Source organism: Sapajus apella, unplaced genomic scaffold (assembly GCF_009761245.1).
Source record: "Sapajus apella isolate SASKATOON/1434 unplaced genomic scaffold, GSC_monkey_1.0 scaffold135, whole genome shotgun sequence".
Taxonomy (NCBI): Eukaryota; Metazoa; Chordata; class Mammalia; order Primates; family Cebidae; genus Sapajus; species Sapajus apella.
Window position 1 is genome coordinate 1,070,530 of NW_022437075.1, and position 20,083 is coordinate 1,090,612.

General features: G+C 44.5%; 1 protein-coding gene across 1 annotated transcript in view; it reads left to right on the forward strand.

Moving 5' to 3' along the window:
* The first annotated feature begins 952 nt into the window (after positions 1-952).
* Positions 953-20,083, forward strand: part of ZNF772 (zinc finger protein 772) — a 70,648-nt gene continuing 51,517 nt past the window's right edge. The window contains exons 1-4 of the mRNA XM_032263216.1: positions 953-1,142; positions 3,413-3,539; positions 6,763-6,858; positions 11,910-12,494. Of these exons, the coding sequence (XP_032119107.1) occupies positions 1,116-1,142; positions 3,413-3,539; positions 6,763-6,858; positions 11,910-12,494 (835 nt within the window). The 5' untranslated portion in view covers positions 953-1,115. The remainder of the gene's footprint in view (positions 1,143-3,412; positions 3,540-6,762; positions 6,859-11,909; positions 12,495-20,083) is intronic.

The following is a 20,083-nucleotide window of genomic DNA, read 5'->3' on the forward strand; positions in this document are numbered from 1 at the left end:
TTTGACCCATTTCCTACCCTAGACCTAATTAGACACTCATTACTACATTAAATCACACACCCACCAGTGCCAGGCAGATTCAAGCATGCCCACATTTAGTATAAAAATGGCTGGCACCCCAATTCTGAGAAATTTCCACCTTTTCCTAGAAAACCTCATGATTATTCCACCTCCTAATCAGAAGAGCCCATAAAATTAGAAACCCAAACACCATCAGGCCAGACCCACTCTCCCGCGTTATGTCCGCACTTCTCTCTTCTCTTGGGAAAAGCACACTCTTCTCAAAAATGTGTACTTTCTTTCCCCAATAAAAGCATCTTGCCTTTGGCTTCATTTTGACTCCTTCCTGAATTCTTTCTCGCTATGGTGTCAAGAAGCTGGACTCGGGAAGCGGGTGGGGTCTCACGGCCCGTTCCTGAGCCCTAGGAACACTGGTCCTCGCAGAGGGGCAGGCGTCCCGCAGGGGGAACCCCGTGAACCAGTCCCGGGAGTGGCTCCACGCAGGAAGCCGGGATCCAGATCGACTGCAGTCCCAGGGATGGTGCCCGTATTGGGGTCAGGGTGGAGGAGGACGCAATAACCAGGCGTAAGATTTTACTGGTACATGGGAATGTGACTGGGTCACTCAGAGGAGGCAAACAGGAGACCTCGTGGCAGGGCCCCCTTTATCAAACTCGTGCACCTGCGCGTCTGGGCGAGTGCTCACAGCCTGCTTGTAGGAACGTTGAGGCATCCGAATAATAGGAAGTTTTAAAAATGTACACTCCAGTGTGTACACTTGCTCCCCTAAGACCATCTGAGATATACAGAATCATGGTGTGCAATAAAAAAAAGAGCCAATTCTGGCCCGTCGCGGGACAAGACTACATTTTCCAGAAGGCATTGGGGCCGCGCGTGCGCCGAATCAACGTCGGCACAGGAAAAGGCGCGGCAGGTGACCGCGACACAGGGGCGGGACTTCCGGCCCCGGTGTGGAGGCGTGTAGTGGAGCGCGTTGGTCCGCATCCCTAGAACTGTGCTGGCAAGGATGATGAGGAGACGGGGGCTCACCTCCGCACCGATGTAAGACCTGGTGGTGAAAGCCGTCCCACGCGGCCCCATCGTCCCATCGGTCGATGGCGGAGGGGAAGGACGCAGCGCAGGTGAGCAGACCGGGCCGGCTTTCCCCTTGCCACTCGGCCTCAGCGTCCCAGGCCCAGGGAGCGGGAGGACGCGGTGCAGTCCCTACCATTGTCTGCGAAGTCTTGGAGGCCTAGAAGGGAATCGCGCGGGCCTGGGTCCGGAATCCAGGCCCTGGGTGGCGTGGGGAGCGTCCCCGTTAATGGTGCGGCGTTGGGTTGGAGGGTGTGAAATAGGGCTTTTAGGGCCCCGGACCCCCTCACAGGTGAGTGGAGCGACCGCGGTCCTTCTTGTGGCTTCCAGCGGTGTCCTTTTGGGCCTGCGACCTTGAACAAGTCCCGTTACTGTCCTCGTGCTTCATTTCTGCGCGCGGAAAGTAGATATATTTACTTTTTTCGCCCTGGGTTGAGGGAACTTGAACGACTCTCTGGATGATGTATGTCCGTCCCAGTGTACAGCCCGGTCTGGAGGCGTTGCTCAGGATGTTGTTTCCGGAGATGCTTCCTGGACCTGTGCTAGGTTGAGAGACTCAACCCCAGCAGGACTCTGATCCTCTGGCCCCCTGTCTCTAAAAAACGAAGGGCAGCGGCTGAAAGAGGTGGGAGGAGCGTTTTTGCAGTTGTTGCTATGCCTGGGGAGAAAAGGCCGGCTGAAGAATTTGTCTCTTAGTTTAGGGCAAGTGAGGCTGGGTTGCAACTAACAGTATATTTTCCCGTGTAAGACGTTTAGTTACAGGTGAAAAACCAGTCCATTAAAATGTTCAGTGGTGATGGCATGCAGAATGCAGTATCCCTTTGGATGTAACACATGAGGCCCAGGGTTAATCTCTAGTAGTCACCCTGATTACCTTCATGATAGCCCTGATAAGTCAGTTCCTGTCGTAGTTGTTAATTTCTCATCTGACATCTCTCCCTCCCTCGCTTTATTTCTGAGTCTCTGTGGTGCCTGCTGTGTAAAGAGCCCTGGTCTCTTGCATCGTTTAAAGTTGACCAGAATCTCTTTTGTCTCCTTGCTCTGTTTTCCTGTCATCTGAATCTTTAAGGTCATCTGATAGTGCTTTACTCATTTATTTAGTTGCCTGTTCAGGATGGTTTTCCAACCCTGGAATGTGATTGCCTGTTGCTCCCCTCTCCCAAGACCCAAAACAGCCAGGCTTAAGTACATTTATTGTACTCAGTAAATGGCTGATGATTGAATAGGCCTCCCTTTCAGGGGCTCCCATCACATCTCCAATAAATCCACCCCCTCTCTCCAGCATGGTCTGCAAGGCTCTGCTTGGTCTGCCCTTTTGACCACATCTTCTTCCCCCTCTTCCATTCTCCTCTTGCTCATGTATTCATCCAGGGAGTCTTGAGCTTGCCAAGCTCTTTCCCAGTTTTCAGCCTTTGCCCTTGCACTTCCCTTTGGGACACTGTTCTCAGGTCTCCGCAGGGCTGTCCCTCCACATCCATCCTGGCAGTGCTAGCTCTAGCTAAAGCATCCCTCACTCCCACCTGCTTGCTCTCTGGCAGCTTGGTGAGGTGTTTTTTACTAGTGCTCAAATGCTGCTTTTGGTTCTTAAATGTGAGGTTGTGCATGACTTCTAAAGCTCCCTGAGTCCTTGGTTGCTCACTGTGAAATGGAAATGATAACGACATTTACCTCTGGGCCTGTCAGATTAATAAAGCTGCCAAACACATGAAGCACTTACAATGTGCTAGGCACTCCACTGGTTGTCTAAGTGAACATTTTCTGTTTAGTTCTTAGAACTGCCTGCTGAGATGGGAATAATTATTGTGTTGATTTGGAAATTGAGCTTTAGGGAGATCATGTGACCTTGCCATGGTCACATAGCTGGCAAATGTGATTCAGGAGGCCTGATTTAAATCATGCCTTTATTTTCTTTACCACTGCTAATGAAGCCTTAGCCTGGAAAGTACACAGTGAGGACCAGAGGACTCAGCTGCTGCTGTTGCTGTTATCATGGGCGTAATTAGTATGGGTCATTTTCCTCCATTCTTTTAATATGCCAGGGTACTTACTATCTGCTTCCTGCAGTCCTCGTGGGATTGCCATTGTTTGTGTCATCTTCACCGGCTTCCCCGTGAAAGGCTTTTCTCCTCTCAGGCACTATTTCATTATATCAAAAGGTGGTATCTGCCTCCACTCTGAGTCCTACACAGAAGTCAGCCCTAAAGAGATCTTGTTGATTCAGGCCTGGATCTCTCTGCATCTTGACTAAAGACTGATTGACAAGTTCTGAACCTATCTGACAACACAAGGCCAACAGCAGTACTTCTGTTTGACTTTCCAGATGTTGGTGACCTTCAAGGATGTGGCTGTGACCTTTACCCAGGAGGAGTGGAGACAGCTGGACCTGGCCCAGAGGACCCTGTACCAAGAGGTGATGCTGGAGACCTGTGGGATCCTGGTTTCATTAGGTAATGGCTTGCCTCTCATCCTTGAAGAGGACGCTAACCTTCTTCTTGATTACTGGTCAGGCAAAAAGGTCACTGGAACTGTCTACCTTTCCCTTCAAGACCCTGCAGTTTTCTGGTCCCACCTCTTCCTGACTGGTCTCCCTTTGTTTGCATCAGGGATTGCTGGGGTAGGAAATGTCCTTTTAACAGAAGCCCTCACACCAGTGCTCAGCCCATTCTGAGGTCCTTATTCCAGATTCCACAAGAAAGGAAGCTGACTGGCCATCCTGGTGGGGTCAGCTGTGGCCACAGCCCTGTTAGCAGGGGCCATGGGTGATGGGCTATTCTCAGAGAAGGGGGCAAGTCAGGCAGCCCCCCAGAAGACATTTGTCCTCAGTGTCCCTTGGATATCTTCCTAAGCAATACAGTCTTCATAAAAAGGCATCTGTGTGACTGCATGATCATTAGTTGTTTTCTGATGCTGGACATCCATGCTCTATTGATCTAGGAGGTGTTTTTAGAGGGTGCACAGGAATGTCCTCAAACGGCATGGGTTGATACCCTGATAAAGTCATTCCTTTTACTTTCTCTGTCCAGCATGCTAATTGTCATAAAAAAAAAAAAGTCTCAGATCACCACTGAGTCTTTCATTTTCCTTTCACCCACCAGTGCAGTTCCTTCCTTTTTTCAAGAGAGGAGACAGCCTCCAGTTCAGCCCTGAGAAAGCGACATGGGCTTGCTGGGACTTAGTGGCATTTTTTTAATTTTGTTGTGTTGTGATTGCAGACTTCTATGTGTAGGAAGTGAAACTGATTTTCTCATTTACCAGAGCAAAACAGGGTTCCGTTTTAGAATACAAGATTTAAGAAAAAGTGGATCAGGATAAAGAAGTTATTAGACATGATGGCACACTCTGAGTTCAGTTGGGAAGGCAGACATCAATCCACAGATGACAACTGAAATAAGTTCTAGAAAGAAAAATGAGGGCAGACTAGGAATAAATAACCAGGGAGTCATAACCTTATGTGGGTGCTCCAAAGAGGGCATCTTAGGAAGGGATGGTGGAGCTAAGACCTGAAAGCTGAGTAGGAGTTAGCTGGATAGAAGGAAGTAAAGGAAAGGAAGGATGTTCCAGGTGGAGGAACCAGTGTGTGAAAAGTGACAGGGAGCTCAGCTATTGGCAGAGCCAAAGTATCATCTGATTCACCTTTCCCACAGCACTGTCCCAGAGCTCAAAGCCAGGCATGTAGCACACACTGGTGGACCTTATTGAGACATGTCTGAAGGAATCCTGAGCTATGGATCAGAATCTGCCAGTTGGTATTTCTGTAGGTCCTTGTACATCAGTCATTGGTCTTCTATACAGAATCCTCCTGTCTTTTACTCACCACATCTAGTGGAAAGCATTTAGCTGCATATAATGGAAAACCAGATCAAACTGGCTTCACCTGGAGGGAGATTCACTAACTCACCAAATGAGAATCCTGAGGTGTGGTTGGCTCCAGGGTTGTACTCTGCTGAAGCCCATGATGCCATCAAAGATGTCAGAGTTCCTTGTTCCTCCTTCTTGGTTCAGGCTTCTGTATTGTGTCCTCAGGCTTGCTCCTCACAGGGATGCTGGGTGCTGCAGCCTTGACTGGGGCAGCAGGCCCCCATAATCAATCCATCCTTCCACCCTGGAATAAATGCTGCTTTTCACAATGAGAATCCAGCTTTGGTCACTTGCCTAATGAAGACTCTTAGCCAATTTATTTCAACTGCTGGTTTTTCTTTTCCTTTTTAAATTTTTTTGAGACAGAGTCTTGTTCTGTCACTCAGGCTGGAGTGCAGTGGCATGATCTCAGCTCACTGCAACCTCTGCCTCCTAGGCTCAAGCAATCCTTCCACCTCCGCCCTTTGAGTAGCTAAGACCACAGGTGCACACCACCACGCCCGGCTAATTTTTTTGTATTTTTGGCAGAGACAGGGTTTCACCATGTTGGCCAGGCTGTTCTCAAACTCTCAGCCTCAAGTGATCCTCCTGCCTAGGCCTCCTAAAGTGCTATGATTACAGCAAGAGTCAACATGCCCAGGCTCAGCCAGTGGTTTTGAACCCCATCTGGGCACCAAAATCTTCTGTACATTTTAGAAGTACTGATGCCCAGGTCTCACACAAAGAAATTTTGTTTCATTTGGTGTGAGGCTGGAATCAGGCATCCCCAGGTGGTTCTGAAGCATGAGGTGTTTGAGAAGCAATGATTTACATTTGTCAGAAAATGCATTCTGGGGCCGGGTGCAGTGGCTCACACCTATAATCCCAGCACTTTGGGAGGCTGAGGCAGGAGGATCACTTGAGGCCAGGTGCTCAAGAGCAGCCTGACCAACATGGTGAAACCCAGTCTCTACTAAAAATACAAAAGTTAGTTGGGTGTGGTTTTACATGCCTGTAATCCCTGCTACTTGGGTGGCTGAGGCACGATATTCCCTTGAACCTGGGAGGCAGAGGTTGCAGTGAGCCAAGCACTGCACTCCAGCCTGGGCAACAGAGTGAGATTCTGTCTCAAAAACAAAACAAAATGAAAAACAAAAAAGAAAGGAAATGCTTTCTGGAGGAAGGGCCTCACCTTTGCAGTGTCCTATGGCTGTCAAAGTCGTGCGTGCCTTAACAATGTTGGCTTCTGTAGATGGAGGTCATGGGCAGTGGGTGTTGTGTAGACAACACTACCCTCTAAGGCAGTTGTAGCCCAATAATGGGATTTGTGCCTGTCTTGATCTACTTGGCTGCCATAATAAAATGTCATGGATTGGGTTGTTTAAACAACCAGAGGTTATTTTCTTACACTTCTGGAGGCTGGGAAGTCCAAGATCAAGGTGCTGGCAAGTTTGATTCCTATTGAGACCTCTCTTCCTGGCTTGCAGATGGCTGCCTTGCTGTGTTCTCCCATGGAGGAGAGATCTCTCTCTGTCTCTTCCTGTTCTTATTAAGGCTCCACTCTTATGAACTCCTTTAATCTTAATCACCTGTTAAAGATCCTGCCTCCATATACAGCCACATTGGGTGTTAGGGCTTCAACATATGACTTTTGCGGGGAACACAGTTCACTCAGAACAATGCCGTTGATTTTCAGGTCTCACATCAGCATTTTGCTTACTTTGGGAGCAGCTTCATTTATGTTCTGGCCCCTGTCATAAAGTCCTAGGGAGGATGGAGAGATTTCATTTTCTCATTAAATTACCCCTGTTCTATTTCTTTTGCTATCAACAGGGTATTGGGTTCCCAAACCAGAGTTGGTCCACCTGCTAGAGCATGGGCAGGAGCTGTGGACAGTGAAGAGAGGCCGTTCACATCCTACCTGTGTAGGTAAGCAGCCCCCAGCTGGTCCGGTAGTTACAGCAGTCTTCAGAGTGTGAGGACACCACTGCCTCTGAATTTCTGTGTGAAACTGCTCATTATGGCCTCTCCGGGGCCTGGTTGTTTCTGACTCACATTGGGGTATAGTGTACCTCATCAGGTGAGCACTGAGCCACAGTTATTCATTGACACAGGTACCTTCCACTGTAAACAGGAATCTTTATGGTTGTTCTGGCTCAATCCAGCTGGTAGAAGGTGAACAAGAAGGGGAGAAGTCATACCCGGTTGTACACATACTTTACAACCACATAGTTTTGACAAGAACTAGGCATTTGGCCACACCTGTATGCTCAGGACTGACAAATGTGATTTGGCTATGTGCTCAAGGAGAAGAGTTAGTGAGTTTGGTTTACATCACCTCAGGCTCCTCTACTCAAAAAAATCAGAGTGATATAATTTCTGTGTCATTGAGTTGTTAGAGGATGACACTGCTTAGTTCAGTTCCTGGTCCATAGGATGGCAAATGTCAGCTGTTGGTATTATCCATGTATAGTTTTAATTATAATAAATAAAAGTAGTGAGACATTTAAGTGGAAATGTGGGATTGAAGGAATGGGTAGGGAGGTATTTGGAACACACAGGGTTGCAGATGGGGCTGGCTAAGAAGCACGAGAGGAGAGCCCACAACTCAGTGGTGATACCAATCCATGAGGCAGATGACTCCAGCTACACTTTTTGTATTTTTAATAGAGACGGGGTTTCTCCAGGTTGGTCAGGCTGGTCTTGAACTTCCGACCTCAGGTGATCTGCCCGCCTCGGCCTCCCAAAGTGCTGGGATTACAGGCGTGAGCAACAGCGCCTGGCCTTAAAAAAAGTAGTATCACACATTTCTTTCTGGACTCAGAGAAAGGGGACTTTCTTCCCTCTGATATTACTATCTGCATTATGCTATGAATCCCATTGTTTTTCCACCTTCTTTCTATCCACTCATCCATCCTCCAGTTTGACCCATCAGACACATAGAAGCAGCCCTTTGTCCCATATCTTCCTGTTCTTCTTGCCCTGAAAAACATCAAGGTGACATTTGGCCTTCTCTGCCCTACATCTGTGCTGAGTATAGCTGGAGCTGTCTGCCTCATGGATTGGTATCACCACTGAGTCATGGGCTCTCCTCTCAGGCTTCTCAGCCATCCCCATCTGCAACCCTGTGTATTCCAAATACCTCCCTACCCATTCCCTCAATACCACATTTCCACTTGTGTCTCAGAGGCACCTCTAGCTCCTGATGCCTAAAAAGACAGTCAGTTCAGAGAATGTCTTGCCATCTAAGCAGGTTAGAAAGCTGGAAATGCCACAGAGCTCCTGGATACCTCCTAACTTCATCAAACCCAGCATCCATTCATCCACAGTCCTGCTCATTTTAAATGATCCGAATCTCCTGAGTCCATCACCACCGCTTTCAATGGCTCCTTCACCAACATCCTAGTCCATGCTCTCACCTTTTGCCTGCACCATACCAGAGGCTGCTAATAAATCTCCCGACATCTGCCCCATGCTTCTGGGGAGCTCTTGTCCCTGCACCGGCTCTTGGAACCACTCAGATATGTTTCAGATTTTCACTGCTTCCCCAGCAGCTGATGTCTCAGTATTTAATTTACTTCATTTTAAAAACAGATTATTTATGTTCTTAAAGATTCATCTGCAATCTCATAGCTGGCTTTTCTTGTCCATTATGGAGATCTTACCTCTAGCCATGGCCAGTGTCTTTACCAGTGCTTGCATCATACCTGCTGTGTTCTCAGGGAACTTGATTTTTAACAAAATCTGTTTTGTCTGTGCCTTCAACTTCTCTATATTCAACATAAAAAGTGTGCTCAATACAAAAGCAGAAAGTCAATATAAGTTTAAACAACAAAAAAGTGTACTACTGCCTACACTTAGGGAAAACAGACAAAACATTTTTTCACCTATAATATCGTATAACTTATGCTGATCCCACTTATAAAACCAAGCTTCTTGGAGTTGTCTCATGTTTGGAAGAGATGTTTACACTTGACTTTAGTGTTTGTTTAAAATTTCCCAAATTAAAAAAAAAATCTTATGTGTACAATAATATGTACAAATCTGAAGAGCTCAGCTTTAATTTTTGCATTTCTACAAATTGAAGAATTCTTCATCTAGGTCAAGATTTACAATATTTCCAGCACCTTGGCAATTCCTATCACCCTGTCTTTGTCAATAGCTCCTCCTGCAGTGGTAGCCACTGTTTAAACTCTCTCCCTAGGGATTAGTTTTTAATTGGTTGTGAATGGGCATAATTGGAGCCCCAAGGCGTTTTCTCTTTGTGTGCTGCTTCTTTTCACCATCATTATGTCCATGAGCTGAGTTCATCCTGTATGCTGTGTACCATAACACTGTGTAAAAACATCAGGATCTATTTCTTCACTCTCCTATTGGTTGACATTTGTATTGTTTACATTGTTTGGAGATTATGAAAAATGCTGCTATGAATATTATTTTTCATAACATTTAGTGGATATAAACACTAAGTTCTGTTGCATATACACCCAGGAGACAACTGGTGGAGTCAAGAAAGATCTGTGCTCAGCTTTAAGTCAGACCCCCAAATATCTTTCCAGAGTAGCCATACCATTTCCTATCCCATCCCCACCAGCCAGGTATGAAACTGCTGCTCCACTCAGATCTTCTAAGCATGTGATATTGGCCACTTTATGAAGCACAGCTGCTAGTTTCCTCAGATCACAGCACTGAAGTTGTTCTTGTTTGTGTCACTGCCATTACCCTAATTGCCCAGTGCAGCAATGAGAATAATAATGAGGATAATGTCTCATTTAACCTCATAACAACCTGAGAAACTGAATCTCCTAGTCTCTTAGTTGAGGAATTTGAGACCTGGTAGAGAAAGTCATCCTGCAATATCAACCCACTTGACAGAGGCAGGATTTGAACTGAGCCTTTCTGTCGCTGGTACCCTCTTGTCCATCATGCACTGTGCCTCCTAACGCAGCAGAAACTTGTCAGATCTTACCATGCTTGGCCTTTTGTACCATTTGTTCCTGGGTGTCCTTCTATCCCTTTTGTGCTGCGTTCTTCATTCTCTTCCTCCAACTCTAATCACCCTTTTATGTTGGTTTCACCAGGCATCTTGTTCCCAAAGGGTGAATGTGCCCATTTTTACTTCCTCACTTTCAACCCATTGCCCACTTCCTCTCTCTGGCAATGACTCTGGCTTCTCTTTTAGGACTCACCTTATGGGATACCTCCTCTAGAAAGCCTTCTATCATCTTTTTTTCCTTCCAGTCTTGGTAGGTGCCACTTGCCTAAACTCTCATAGCACCAAGGGGCTTCAGTTCTTTTTTTTTTTTTTTTTTTTTTTTTTTTTTTGTGAGACAGAGTTTCACTCTTGTTGCTTAGGCTGGAGTGCAATGGCACGATCTTGGCTTACTGCAACCTCCACCTCTTGGGTTCAAGCGATTCTCCTGCCTCAGCCTCCCAAGTAGCTGGGATTACAGGAATGCGCCACAACACCTGGCTAATTTTTGTATTTTTAGTAGAGACAGGGTTTCTCCATGTTGGTCAGTCTGGTCTCAAACTTCTGACCTCAGGTGATCCATCCGCCTCAGCCTCCCAAAGTGCTGGGATTAGAGGTGTGAGCCACCGTGCCTGGCCTTAATTTTTAACTTATGTGGGTACATAGGTGTACACATTTATGGGGTGCATATTTTCATACAGGCATACAATGCATAATAATCACATCAAGGTGAAGGAAGTATCCGTCACTTCAAACATTTATCCTTTCTTTGTGTTACATACAATCAAATTATATCCTTGGTTATTTTAAAGTATACGGTAAATTATTTTTGACTGTAGCCACCCTGTTGTGCTATCAAATACTAGGTCTTATTAATTCTTATTTTGGTACCCATTAACCATCCTCACTTCCTCTCTACTGCTTTTCCCAGTTTCAGGTAACCATCTTTCTACTCCCTGTCTCCATGAGTTCAATTGTTTTCATTTTTAGCCTCGACAAATGAGTGAGAAAATGCTATGTTTGTCTTTCTGTGCCTAGCTTGTTTCACTTAACATAATGATTTTTAGTTCCATCCATGTTGTTGCAAATGATAGGCTCTCCTTTTTTATGGCCAAATAGTACCCCATTGTGTATATACACCACATTTTCTTTATTCATTCGTTAATGGACGCTTAATTGTTTCCAAATCTTGGCCATTGTGCATAGTACTGCAATAAACATATGAGTGCAGATATCTCTTTGATATACTGGTATTTTTTTCTTTTGAGTATATATCTATATTGGGCTTGCCGGATCATATGGTGGCTCTATTTTTAGTTTTTTCAGGAACTTCCAAACTGTTCTCTATGGTAGTTAACTAATTTAAATTCCCACCAATAGCATATAAGGGTTCCCTTTTCTCCACATCCTTGCCGCCATTGCCTGTCTTTTGGATAAAAGCCATTTTAACAGGGATGAGATGATATCTCATTGTAGTTTTGATTTGCATTTCTTTGATGATCAATTATGTTGAGCACTTTTTCATGTACTGGTTTGCCATTTGTATGTATTCTTTTGAGAAATGTCTATTCATATCTTTTGCACATTTTAAAATCAGATTCTTAGATTTTTTTTCCTATAGCATTGTTTATGCACCTTATATATTCTGGTTGTTAATCCCTTGTCAGATGGATGTAGTCTTCAACTCTTGAAGCAAATGCTCTTCAGACAATGTCATCAAAATTTATTATCTCTTCCTTACTCTGAACTGTGAAGAGGAATGTCTGTACTGTGAATCCTCACTGTGAATTCTCTGTCCCTTGGTCCAGACTGCCCTCCAGATTTTCTCTTTAAGTGTCAAAGATACAAGGACCATAAGAAGTATTTGGAAACTTGGGTTACAGGTGTAAAAATGCAGCAAGTATCACAGGCACTATTTGCATCTTTATTTTCCTACTGAAGTGGTTATTTTGTTTTTTCTATATTTTATCACTAAAAGTCCCCTCCTTTGTTTGTCCATGCCCTTCAGGTGACAAAGCACAAGTTCAGACCAGAGAGCCAACCACTTACCTACCAGTCTTATCTGAGCGGGCCTTTCTCCGGGGAAGCCTGACTCTGGAATGTTCAAGTGATTCAAGGTTGGGGAGATCTAGGGATCAGGAAGGGCTTTTGGAAATGCAGAAAGGTTGGGTGACACCAAAGACAGACCCCCACGTGGAGACCCATCTGGGGAAAGCGAGCCTTGAAGGTGAAGGTTTGGAGACAAATGATAGTCTACACTCCAGGGCATTACAAGAGTGGTTATCAGCAGATGTTCTCCATGAATGTGACGCACAGCAGCCAGGGAAAGACACCTTGATTCATGCAGGGACAAACCCCTACAAATGCAAACAGTGTGGGAAAGGTTTTAACAGGAAGTGGTATCTTGTTCGACATCAAAGGGTTCACACTGGAATGAAACCCTATGAATGCAATGCGTGTGGGAAAGCTTTTAGCCAGAGTTCAACTCTCATTCGGCACTACCTTATCCACACCGGGGAGAAACCATACAAGTGCCTTGAGTGTGGGAAGGCCTTCAAACGCAGGTCACACCTTCTGCAGCACCAAAGGGTCCATACATGAGAGAACCCTACTGCAATGAATATAGCAAGGCCTTCACCGACTCTTCCTATTTTATCATTCATAATGGGACCCAAAATGGAGGAAGAAATCTTCCAAGTGCAAAGAATGTCAGGAAACTTCATTTTTTTTTTTTTTTTTGGGTCAGCTCTTTCTTAACTAACACATGAGCAGTTACTTTGGAGAGAAGCCCTGTGAATACAGTGAATGTTAAGGATCTCTTCAGCCACCACTCAGTTCTCACTCACTGCTGAAGGATCCGTACCAGAGAGAAATGTGGAAGGCATTCCATCAAAATCAGATAACTCATGCTGGAGAAAGACATTGCAAATATACCTATTAAGGACAGTCTTTGCCAGAGGAAAAATCTTACTGAGAATTCATAATGAAAAGTTACTACATAATTGTCACCGATGTGAGAAAACTTTCTGTGACTAGATCATCACTTACTTGTCCTATAAAGAGCCATGCTGGAATTTGACCCACCTTGGGATTTATTCTGTAAACTTATGAAAACCTTCAATACAGGTATCTTCTTGCTTTATATCCTTACAGACTTCCTTGTAAGATCAGTTTTTTTTTTTTTTTTTTTTTTTTTTTGGTAAGGGAATGTTTGAGAGGCAAAGGGGTTTTGACCCCTTGTTTTTTATATACATTCATTGCTATCCTGTGTCAGAGTTGGACCGTGAGGGCAGCTCTTAAAACACTTCTTGGACGCTGCCTCTGATCCAGACATCTCTGAGAGGATATCTGTGAGGAGAGTAATTCTTTGTGAGAAATATGAAGGCTTGTGTCATGAGATTCTTGAATTTACAAGAAATTAGAATACTGAGAATGTCTTCATGTGACACTTCTACTTTGTATCTCAGGTGAGAAGAACCCATGTATGGATGGCCACATTAAAATGTGCACCACATAGACTGTTTAAGGCTTTGATTTTTATTTATAAGCTCAATTATTATTAAGAGACAGGGACTTGCTCTGTCAACCAGGCTAGAGTGCAGTGGCATGATCATAGCTCTCTGTAACTTCGAATTCTTGGGCTCAAATGGTCCTCTTGTCTCGAGTTTCTGAGTAGCTTAGGCTACAGACATGCACCACTACACCTGGCTAATTTTTGTTATTTTAGTAGAGACAAGGTTTTACCATGTTGGCTAGGCTGGTCTGTAACTCCTAGCCTCAAGTGATCTGCCTGCCTTGGCCTCCCAAAGTGCTGGGATTACAGGTGTGAGTCACTGCACCTGGCCTTAGATTTTTTATATAGATGGGGTCTTGCTATGCTGCCCAGACTTTTCTCAAACTGCTAGACTCAAGTGATTATCCTGCCTCAGCCTCCGAAAGTGTTGGGATTGTAGGTGTGAGCCACCACACCCAGCCTAATATGGTTTCAAATGCTCAGCACTCTCACATTTTCCTGATTCCATTCTATTTGTTGTCTTTGTTTTCTCTGGCAACATAGTCACTTTGTATCTGCTTGGCCCTGTCAGGTGAGTCCTAATTCTTTCTGGTGTTTCTCAGGTTCTTTAATCCTGTGTAGAGGGGTATTTTCAGGTCCCCCTCAGCATTTTTCTAGGGAATAATTAGAGCTAAAACAAGCAAAACAAAACACAGAGCTAAGATGAATCCATGGTAAACCCAGTAAACCCAAGAAAACAACATGGAGAGGAATCTTATTGTCTGATCTTGTAAATGTTTGTGTGAAGTTTTGCTACGAAATAAAATGCCTAGCATTTTAACAGATGAATCAGGATATATGCGTGGAGGTTTATGTGCATTTCATAGTTAAGCACCATGTCCCTTGGTGCTAGCATTGAATATGGCAATTTATTTTGTTTTGTTTTGTTTTGTTTTGTTTTGAGATGGAGTCTCATTCTGTCACCCAGGCTGGAGTGCAGTAGTGCGATCTTGGCTCACTGCAACCTCTGCTTCCCAACTTCAAGTGATTCTCCTGCCTCAGCCTCCCGAGAAGCTAGGATTACAGGCATGTACCACCACGCCTAGCTACTTTTTGTATTTTTAGTAGAGGCAGAGTTTTGCCCTGTTGCCCAGGCTGGTCTAGAACTCCTGACCTCAGGTGATCCACCTGCCTCAGCCTCCCAAAAATGCTGGGATTACAGGTGTGAGCCACTGCACTCAACCTGAATATGGTAATTTGAAATTCCTTTTGTGAAATTTTCTTAGAGTCAGTTTTCAAGCTACATGAGAGAATCAGTGTTAGGTTAAAACATGTATTGTGTGAAAAAGAGAAAATTATCATTTTCTCATTTTGCACTTCCCTCACAGCCTTTAAAGCACTGCATATATAGTTCATGTTTTCATAGTAGGCATGTACCTTTTACTGTGGTGCTTTTGTGTATATTATATATTATAAATACAATTCTTGGTGAATTAAGATTTCTATGTTTTTGTTTTTCAGAACAGAGTGTACAGCTTCCTCTCTTTTGGAAAGGAGAGTTGACTCTTGAGGACCCCCACCCTCCTGCATCCTCTCTCTGGAAGGCTGCATGTATTGTAGCTGTGGCTGTACTTGTACCTAAGGCCCTGGGTTCAAGAGAGTTGGAGAGATCCCTCTAGAAACATATTGACTATCATCAAAGTGTTCTTTCCAGGCCTGAGGACCTGGGCCCCAGTTTGTCCCAAAGCAGGAGTGATGTTTTCCATGGGATAAAGGACACCCTAGGGTTTTTCTTAGCTTTCAGTTCTTTCCGTACAGTCTTAAGTGTTTGGTACATCGATCTACTGTAAACTTGCTTCTGTGACAGGCAGCAATCTCATGAGATACCCATCCTTCAGCACCATGGCCACTCACTGTTGTGGTCATACTTGGAAGAGTAGGGTACATGGATGGCTAGGCTATGGGTACTGCCCTTGAGCAGGGAAGGAACTTACTATTATAGGAAAAACACATGAGAACAGCTGCAACATATTAACCTAAAATTGTTTTAGCACCCATTTTTAAGTCAGTAAAAGTTTTGAACTTAATTCTGTATTATTTCCACAAATGCTAAGTTTATGATTAAGCTAAAGCATGTTTTCATGTTCACAATTGTTATTATAACTTCGTTACATTTAATGAGCAAATTATATAAAAGGCACCATGCTCTTATGGTGCTTAACCTGTGGGAAATGATTGTGGGGGTGGGATTAGTTATGACCATTCCCTCTTGGTGTACTTCAATTAGTAAATCTCACAGAGGAAATGTGGAAGGTGAATTAATTTAGCAAGTCGGTCACGCAAAGATGAATTCAAAAAAATTTTTTTTTTGAGACAGAGTCTCACTCTGTCGCCTAGGCTGGAGTGTAATGGTGCCATTTTGGCTCACTGCAACCTCCACCTCCTAGGTTGAAGAAATTCTCCTGCCTCAGCCTCCCAAGTAACTGGAATTACGGGCACATGCCACCATGCCCAGCTGATTTTTCTGTATTTTAGTAGAGACAGGGTTTCACCATGTTGCCCAGGCTGGTCTTGAACTCCAGAGCTCAGGCAATCCACCCACCTCAGCCTCCTAAAGTGCTAGGATTACAGGCATGAGCCACCACGCCCAGCTGAATTAGAACTCTTAATGTCTGTAAACAAAAAAATGTGTCTGGAAGGATCCTCATCCAGTTATATGGTATTTGCTTCTTGGGTGTAGAGGGAGGGAAGGGATGGAGCAGAAGGAAGTGTCAGAGTGAACACTCACTTTAACTTCATGCACACGTGGAAATGTTTGAAATGTTCACAGTAAATTTTATAATTTCAGAAAAACCACTTAAGGTTGAAGAGAGAAATTTAAGAAATTGCTGATGGAATAAAAACATAATAGAACTAGAACAGTGAAGGAAATGAAGAAAGCAGGAAGTAAAGCACCAGAAGTAATTTGGAAGAGAAATTCTAAAATGAATATGAACAAGAGTAATCAGAAGAGTATAGGGAATTAATAGTTTATTTAAACAAGCCATCTCACAGTAGAAGCCTGTTTATCTTGAAATTGCTGTGGTTATTGTTCACTCTGGCCTTTGAAGAACTGCAGAAATTCACAGGGTGACGGTATTGATAGGTCATAGGGCAATTCAGTATGTAACTGGAATTATGGTATAGATTACCCTTTCATCTCCCGTAAGATGGACAAAAGTGTTTCTGTATCACTGTGTCCCAGACAATGTTTAGAATTACCCAGCTTTCCAGTTTTTCTTAATTATTTTAGAAGTTTAAAGTGATATACAATAGAATATATATCTGGTATTTCTCAGATTAAAATATATTTGAACATTAATTCATCATTGCCTTTTGTTTTTCCTCTTCTGTCAGTGGTCTGCTCATATGTTGGCCTGTCTTTATTTGTATCCTAACTTTTTTTTTTTGAGATGGAGTTTTGCTCTTATTACCCAGGCTGGAGTGCAATGGCGCGATCTCGGCCCACCGCAACCTCCGCCTCCTGGGTTCAGGCAATTCTCCTGCCTCAGCCTCCTGAGTAGCTGGGATTACAGGCACGCGCCACCATGCCCAGCTAATTTTTTGTAATTTTAGTAGAGACGGGGTTTCACTGTGTTGACCAGGATGGTCTCGATCTCTTGACCTCGTGATCCACCCGCCTCGGCCTCCCAAAGTGCTGGGATTACAGGCTTGAGCCACCGCGCCCGGCCTGTATCCTAACTTTTTATTGTGGTATTTTGTTTATGGTGGAGTACTTTATTGATGTTAATAAGATTTTGAAGTATATTATATGGGCTAGTCCCTTGATACTACTGACATCGTATGCATCTTCAGTCTGTTAGTATCTAACTTTGGTTCTGAAGTTTATGGAAGTATTTAATTGGAAAGATATACTTATCAACTTTAATATTTTTGACTTTTTAGGATTCTTGAATACTCAGGCATAACTCACAAAATTATGCTACTGGCTTTAAAATTAGTTTTAGTTTTGCATTGATTCTTAGAGCATCTTAATCCTTAGTAAGGATTTTTTAAAAAATTATTATACTTTAAGTTCTGGGGTATATGTGCAGATCATGCAGGTTTGTTACATAGGTATACACATGCCATGGTAGTTTGCTGCATCTATCTCCCCGTTATCTACATTAGGTGTTTCTTCTAATGTTATCCCTCCCCAATTCCCCTACCCCCTGAAGTGCAGGCTGGCATCATCTCAACAGTAGCCAGGTTGTAGACCCATTGCCTTGAAGCAATCCCTAGAACTTCGCACCTGGGTCTCTATGACTTATTTGTTTCAAAATTAGGCCCTGGAATTTCTAAGCAAGCACATAATTAGATAAGCAGGCACTGTGCATAGCAGCAGCTGGCAGGAAATGAAGGGAAACAGAGAGTTTTAAAGTACCTTTCAAGGCTACATTCCAAGATTAGGAAGGAAAGGAAAGAAAAACTTTAAAATACATCTCAAGCCTGGGATACTCAGTTACAAACCTGCCCTTCAATCAGGGTTTCGAGTGAAAAATTTTTTTTTTTTTGAGATGGAGTCTAGCTCTATTGCCAGGCTGGCGTGCAGTGACCAATCCCGGATCACTGCAACTTCCGTTTTCCGGTTTCAAGCAATTCTCCTGCCTCAGCCTCCCAAGTAACTGGGACTAGAGGCATGCACCACCACCATACTGGGCTAATTTTTTTTTTTTTTTTGTATTTTTAGTAGCGATGGGGTTTCACCATGTTGGCCAGGATGGTCTTAATCTCTTGATCTTGTGATCCGCCCGCCTTGGCCTCCCAAAGTGTTGGCATTACAGGCATGAGCCACCATGCCCGGCCTCTAGTGAGATTTCTTAAATGGAAGCAGCACACTTGGCCAGATGCAGTGGCTCACACCTGTAATTCCAGCAATTTGGAGGCCAAGGTGGGTGGTCAATAAAATTAAAATTTACAATAGCATAGGATGGAGAAAATAACTGGGTATATGACTTGCAAGACATATGCAGAGAAAACCAAAACACTGCAGATAAAAATTTAATAAGAGGACTTCTGCCAAGATGGCCAAATAGGAACAGCTCCAGTCCGTAGTTCCCAGCAAGAGCAATCCATAAGGCAAGTAATCTCTGCATTTCCAACAGAGGTACCAGGTTCATCTCATTGGGACTGGTTAGACAGTGGGTGTAGCCAAAAGGAGGGCAAGCCAAAGCAGGGTGGGGTGTTGCCTCACCCAGGAAGTGCAAGGGGCCGGAGAACTCCCTCTCCTGGCCAAGGGAAGCCATTAGGGACATTTCCTGACACTGGCTCAGATACTGCGCTATTCCCACAGCCTTCACGACCTGCAGACCAGGAGATTCCCTCTGGTGCCTATAATATCAGTGCCTGGGGTTTCTAGCACAAAACTGAGTGGCCATTTTAGCTGCAGCAGATTTTTTTTTTTTTCATACCCCAGTAGTGCCTAGAATGCCAGTGAGACAAAATGGCTTATTCCCCTGAAACAGGGCTGAAGCCAGGGCATCAAGTGATCTGGCTCGGCGGGTCCCACTCCCATGAAGACCAGCAAGCTAAGATCCACTGGATTGAAATTCTCACAGCCAGCACAGCAGTTTCAGCTCGACCTGGGACATCTGAGCTCAGTGGGGGCAGGGGTGTCCACCATTGCTGAGGCTCCAGTAGGCGATTTTAACCCTGCCTGTGTAAACAGTCTCCAGGAAGTTTACACAGCAACTGGGCGGAGCCCATTGCAGCTCAGCAAGGCCTCTGCAGGCAGACTGTCAACTAGACTCCTTCTTGCTAGGCAGGGTATCTCTGAAAAAAGGTAATAGCCCATCAGGGACTTATAAAGCCCCCATCTTCCTGGGACAGAGCACCTGGGAAAAGCGGCAGTGTGGGTTCCGCTTCAGCAGACTTAAAACATCCCTGCCTGCCAGCTCTGAAGGGATCCCCCAGCACTGTACTTGAGCTCTGCTAAGGGACAGACTGCCTCCTCAAGTGGCTCCCTGACCCTGGAGTATCCTGGCTGGGAGACACCTCATACAGGAGAGCTCTGGCTGACATAAGGCAGGTATCCTTCTGGGATAAAGCTACCAGAGGAAGGAACAGGCAGCAATCTTTGCTGTTCTGCAGCCTCCGCAGGTGACTCCCAGGCAATCAGGGTCTGGAGTGGACCTCCAGCAAAATCCAGCAGACCTGCAGCAGAGGGACCTGTTAGAAGGAAAACTAACAGAAATATCTTCAACATCAACAGAAAGGGCATCCACTCAGAGACCCCATCCAAAATACACAAACTTCAAAGACCAAAGGTAGATAAATCCACAAAGATGGGAAGAAACTGGCACAAAAAGGCTGAAACCACCAAAAACCAGAACACCTCTTCACCTCCAAGGGATCACAACTCCACACTAGCAAGGGAACAAAACTGGATGGAGAATGAATTTGATGAATTGACAGAAGCAGGCTTCAGAAGATGGGTAATAACAAACTTCTCTGAGCTAAAGCAGCATGTTCTAATCCAATGCAAGTAAACAACCTTGAAAAAAGGTAGATGAAATGCTAACTAGAATAACCAGTGTAGAGAAGGACACAAACAACTTGATGGAGATGAAAAACACAGTACAAGAACTTTGTGAAGCATACACAAGTTTCAATAGCCAAATCGATCAAGCAGAAGAAAGGATATCAGAGAT